The sequence below is a fragment of the Sardina pilchardus genome, chromosome 7, assembly GCF_963854185.1.
Source record: "Sardina pilchardus chromosome 7, fSarPil1.1, whole genome shotgun sequence".
In the NCBI taxonomy this organism is placed as follows: Eukaryota; Metazoa; Chordata; class Actinopteri; order Clupeiformes; family Clupeidae; genus Sardina; species Sardina pilchardus.
Genome location: NC_085000.1, coordinates 11,972,168 through 11,978,046, shown reverse-complemented (window position 1 = coordinate 11,978,046; position 5,879 = coordinate 11,972,168). Strand labels below are relative to the sequence as shown.

The window sequence follows — 5,879 nt, the reverse complement described above, 5'->3', positions numbered from 1 at the left end:
CAGATATCCTCTCACAAATACCAGATGCTGATTGGCCTTTACGTGTGTTTTAGTATTTTGCTGCTGAAACGTCTGCTCTTACCATGATGAGTGTGTTTGTTTGTTAGTTAGGGTCTGGTAAAGACCTTCAAATGCTACATTTGTGTTTTATTGTGTTTAACAGTAACCGTTTTAGTGTGTGTGTGAGTGTGTTTGTGTTTGTGCGTGTGCGTGTGCGTGTGCGTGTGCGTGTGCGTGTGTGTGCGTGTGTGTGCGTGCTGTAGCTGATAGCGTAAGCCATGTGTGTAGCCCAGGTGTTTTCTGCTGCAGGATTTCTCAGCAGCCCAGTCAGGCCCATGTCACCCTACCAGGCCGTGACCCTGTGTGACCCCATCCTGACCCCTGACCCCTTCTTTATGCGGCCCGGATCAGAGCCTGCCCTGCCCCAGAGTGTGACCCCTCAAAACAGGTACGAGACGGGGTTCAGAACGCAAGCACTTTATTGGCACTTTACTGCTGACATCATCAAAGTAACACAGACCGCCAGATGGTGGTGGAGGGCACTGGGTGGAGTAACAAAGACTGCCAGATGGTGGTGGAGGGCACTGGGTGGAGTATTCCTCTTAAGGGTACTGGCTCATAATCTGGGAGAGGAGGGAGTAGAATGTGGACATGAACTGTAAATATGAATTCACTCATAGTGTGTGTATGTGTGTGTGTGTTAGGGATGTTAACCGGTGACTGTTTGACCGATGGTTGACCGTATCCACGTTAGCCGACCAAAGTTGTCGCTAGTCGGTAAAAAAAAAAAAGAAAAAAAGAGGCATCTTTATATTAGGCTAAAGACAGTGGACTAAACGCTAATACAGCTAGCCATCTCATTCCAAGAAGATCTTTTTTGCGTGAAGTTAACACATTATCCCTCACACTCAATTTTTCATAACGCCTGCTTGTAGGCTAGGCTACGTAATAAACCAATAAAAACATTTGGCACGAGGTGACAGCGGTGGCCGGTGCGTCTTTTGCAATCTGGAAGTGTGCTGTTTTATCCATTGGTTTCATCGTGTTGCAGTCTAGGCAACTTTCCGCATAAGATGGGCTTAGATTTGGAAAGACATTACATCTACATTTCAGGAAGGGTCATCAATGGTAACAGATAAGGTAATGATCATCTTTCGTTATTGTTGTTAGCACTTCCTCAAACTAAGCTGCGCCTCTTCGGAGCTGTCATTTTCATAAGTGAGCCGCGGCCATTTCAGCTTCAAATGAGCTTCTAACGCTAGACAAACGCCTTTATTTGCAACGCGATCACCTTGTACCCAAACCATTTTCGGAGCAAAGGAACCATTTGTCCTCCACTTACAAGCTCCTTGGTTTGCAAGACATGTTTGGCGCTGTAGGATTTAAAAAAGTGACGTGAGTGAAAGGGCGGCACCGGGGCTGTGTGTATGAGCGTGGGACAGAGAGATGAGAGTTGGGAAATTGCGTGGCTGTTATTTCAAATAGCATAATTTATTTTAAACGAATCGGTTAACCGATTTCAACCGGCTAATGAGCCTCGGTGGTTGGTCAAGAACATTTTTAGTTTTCGCCATCCCTAGGGTGTGTGTGTGTGTTTGTGTTCATACTTACATTGTTGATCCAGGACACATATGCGCTGACCCTAGTAAACACGGAGGGTCTCTGGACCTGGTTACAGGAAGGAGCGCCAAAGCTCACGATTCCGTGCACTTCCCAGATTCCATCGGAGTTCTGGCAGTTCAGGGGGCCGCCGGAATCTCCCTGGAGACACATCAGCCAATAAGGTGGGATATTACCACTGGCCGTATACACACGGTTTCTCAAACTGTTAGGGAATTTACATTTGTACCCAAGCCTGAGATCCTGCCCTTGTTTAACCGCAGTTCTACTGTGTGTGAATACAGTGTGTATGCTTGTACATTGCAGGATGCTAGTTACGCTCTTTTCTGTTTGTATGAGAGTTTTCTAGAAGATTCTCCTGGTATAGTTTGGTGTTCATTGATGTTCTGTGACGTTCTACTGTGATGTTCTACTGTCTTACCATGCAGGAGCCGACGGTTCCATCTCCGCCTGCACACACCATCTTGTCGGTGAGCAGGAAGCTCCACCAGTCGGGATGCTTGCAGATGTCATATTCCACCACAGGAAGCAGCGCCTGCTGCAGCGTGTCTGAGCCGTCGCCATTGGCTGAGAGGAGCACAGGTACGGGGAGGGGGAGGGGACACACAGAGTTACTTTTGCTCAGAGTCTGGACTGGACTTTACAGTGTGATAGTTATCTTAGGGTATAGAAAGGGCCACGGAAAGAGATCTAGCTTGAGTTTACAGTGTGATTGTTATTTTAGGGTAGTGTAGAGAGGGCCATGGACAGATATGTAGCTCGTAATGACATAAAAGTCCATTTCTATAAATCTGCTAAAGATCTTAAAACATGTTGTGCTGCATTATTGGTTTATCTAAAGCCTTTAATGTAGTCAATTATGACATCTTGTCACATTTGGCTAGTATTGGTCTCATTGAAGATGCTTTAGGTTGTCTTCTAGCTATAGTGCTCCATGTGTATGGCCTGCTGCAGAAACACTCAAAACTTCATTTCATTAGTAGAGTTCAAAGCATGTCTTAAAGGGATAATCCGGAGTGAAATGCACTTTAGATAAATTTTTCGGACTATTGGGAGTACATACGTTGAGTTGACACCAAAATCATGTCATTCGGATGTATTTTGAGAAAGTTCGAGTTCACCGTTTTTAGCCAAAACTCGTTAGCCTGGAAGTGACCGGGGCAAGTCCTTTCGCCGCTACAAAACGCTATTTTTATACCTCTTCTACTGTTCCAACCAACACTACACTTACGTGGTAGTGAGTAGAGCAGGGCTATTCAATTAGTTTGTAATAGGGGCCAGTTCATGAAAAGTATCACAACTGAGGGGCCGGAGAAATACCGCTTGAAATATGAGTAATCACGTACAAATGATACAATAAACTACAACAGCACCAATATGGGTGTTCAAATGTTGCATTTTGTAAATGCATAATATCGTTTTTTTGTTGGTTATTTGTGTTTTGGGAATATTTCTGCCACAGGCCCAGACTACCACAGTGGTAGGTCAACATTGTGAAGGTTACACTGGATCTATATTGCTAATATGTTGCATTTTGTAAAATAATAATCTAGTTTTTTTGGTGGTTATTTTGTTGTATTTGTGTTTTGGGAATATTTCTGCCACAGGCCCAGACTACCACAGTGGTAGACATTGGGAAGGTGACACTGGATCTACATTGCTAATATGGCTAATATGAAATCAGTGATAACATTAACAGCAATGGAATCTGAGCTTTGCGCAGTAACTATTAAGTCCATACAATTTCCAATGGGTACCAACAGGTTTCAAACGGTGCTCAAAAGAAATGAATGTGCTTCATCGGTCGCATATTTAAGTCTTCTCAACATATGTGTACATTTAACGTTCCCACCATTTAAATTGGATGAACATTTTCACAAATCAATGTTACTTACAGTGGACTTGACATCAAGGCGATTGATCATGTGTATTAGTTTCACAGATTCACACTGAATATTTGCGTGGTGAATGAATTTAATCGAGTCCGTGCCTTTCCGGAAATGTTATTAAAATGTTGTTAACGCGTTGCTAGCTGCAGCAGTGACATTTCCGGAAAGGTACTGACTCGATTAAATTCATTCTGGACTCTCTATCCGACCACATAAAGACGTGGGGATACTTCGGTTTGGCTTTAGGGACCCTCTACTCACTACCACGCAAGTGTAGTGTTGGTTGGAACAGTAGAAGAGGTATAAAAATAGCGTTTTGTAGCGGCGAAAGGACTTGCCCCGGTCACTTCCAGGCTAACGAGTTTTGGCTAAAAACGGTGAACTCGAACTTTCTCAAAATACATCTGAATGACATGATTTTGGTGTCAACTCAACGTATGTACTCCCAATAGTCAGAAAAATTTATCTAAAGTGCATTTCACTCCGGATTATCCCTTTAACCCTTTAAAGAGTTCTATTGATCTGTCTGTTCTTGTTTTTTATTACCTCTGCCAAGGAGGTTATGTTTTCATCAGGGTTTGTTGGTCTGTTTGTTTGTTTGTTAGTTAGCAAGATACACCTGTAACTCAAAAAGTTGTTTTGGGAGTGATCCGGATCACTGTCTGGATCCAGGAGGCTCTTGGCGGAGTTCTGCGTTCTCGGAGTGCTTTTCTAGTCTGGTATTCTTTCAGTTTCATATTGAATGTTTTTTTTTGTTGTTTTGTTTTGTTTTGTTGTCACTGTTGTCTTTTAGTCTGTCTGTCTGCTGCCTTCTTGGCCCATTTGAGAAATGTGATTGGTAGGCCCCGTCAATATATATATCTATGGGTAGGCCCCAGCCGTGGCGCAACTGGCTGGGGCATCTGCACCGCACGCCGGCGACCCGGGTTCGATTCCCGCCCCGTGGTCCTTTCCGGATCCCACCCCGACTCTCTCACCCATTCACTTCCTGTCTCTCTCTACTGTCTTGTCAAAATTAAAGGCACAAAAGCCCAAAAAATATACTTAAAAAAAAAAAAGAGAGAAATGTGATTGGCTGGCGTGGGGGGGCGGGACTCACTGGACAGGCGTCCCCAGCCAGTGACGTAGCAGGAAGCCTGGTGGGGCAAGATGAGGCCGGAGGGGGGCAGACATGCGGGCTGCACCGTATCAGACAGCTCAATAGTGTGGTCCAGCCAGAGCAGGGCGATGTCATTACTGACACACACAGATATACATACACATATACACACATACACACACAGATACACACACACACACACAAAGAAAGGAAAGAGTCGTGCACACAGGTGTAATTTCTTAAATTCTTCCGTGCTGACAAACCACAGTGATATAGCAGTTTTACGAAGTGCAGAATGCATACAGTTGTGTACGTCCGTGTCTGTGTGTGTGTCTGTGTCTGTGTCTGTGTCTGTGTCTGCGTGTGTGTGTGTGTGTGTCTGTGTGTGTGTGTGTGTGTGTGTGTGTTCCTGTAAACTCACCGGGTGAGGTGGTCGTTGTATTCGGGATGGACGATGATCTTGGCCACTGGAACAGTCATTGATCCCTCCTCCTCCACACTGAGACGGTGTTTACCCAGCAGGACCCTGTATCTGTAGCTCCGACTGACAGACAGAGGGCAGCAGAGAGCGCAGTTAGTAGCAGCTAGTAGCTAGTAGCTTTAGGCCCTGCGTCCACCTAACATATTTGTTGTGCTGCCAGTGCCCTCAAATGTTTATTACATTACATTACATTACATTACACTACATTTAGCAGCACTTTTTTGTCCAAAGTTACTTTCATATGTCAACTTTATCACCAGGGATTACATTGTCCCCGGAGCAGCGTGGGGTTAGGTGCCTTGCTCAAGGGCACAACGGTAGAAGCCGAGAATTGAACAACTTTCAACAACTTTGAGGCTACTGCATGCTATCCCAGCTCCTACACTACCACTGCCCCCCATTAGGTTGCCAAAGCCGTCTGCCAACACTTCCTGTTTGGAACGGTGCTTCATGCTAACTACCTAGCTAATTGAATGACAATTGTTCAGGACTCGGCTCATCAAAATACAACTCCAACAGGCAAAAGGAGCTCGTTTGGCTTTATAAAAGAGCATCCACCTAGGCTGAGTAATTTACGTTTCGTTTTTGCAGTGTTCTTTTTAAATATAGTCACATAATTACCAATATTATTGACAATGTAGGTCCTGCCAGCAGTTGAACAGGTGTGTGTGTATGTGTGTGTGTGTGCGTGTGTGTGCGTGCGTATCATGTGCTTACTTGATGCAGTGGGCAGCAGTAAGAACCCAGTCACGTGAGATGAGAGTGCCTCCACAGGAAGAGAACCAGACAT

General features: G+C 44.8%; 1 protein-coding gene across 1 annotated transcript in view; it reads right to left on the bottom strand.

Moving 5' to 3' along the window:
- Positions 1-461: 461 nt before the first annotated feature.
- Positions 462-5,879, bottom strand: part of LOC134087004 (chymotrypsin-like elastase family member 2A) — a 6,862-nt gene continuing 1,444 nt past the window's right edge. Inside the window, exons 3-8 of the mRNA XM_062540203.1 lie at positions 5,807-5,879; positions 5,030-5,152; positions 4,609-4,745; positions 2,042-2,187; positions 1,612-1,761; positions 462-623 (exon numbers count right to left, since the gene is read on the bottom strand). The exon at positions 5,807-5,879 is cut by the window's right edge and continues 25 nt beyond it. Coding sequence (XP_062396187.1) covers positions 603-623; positions 1,612-1,761; positions 2,042-2,187; positions 4,609-4,745; positions 5,030-5,152; positions 5,807-5,879 — 650 coding nt within the window. The 3' untranslated portion in view covers positions 462-602. The remainder of the gene's footprint in view (positions 624-1,611; positions 1,762-2,041; positions 2,188-4,608; positions 4,746-5,029; positions 5,153-5,806) is intronic.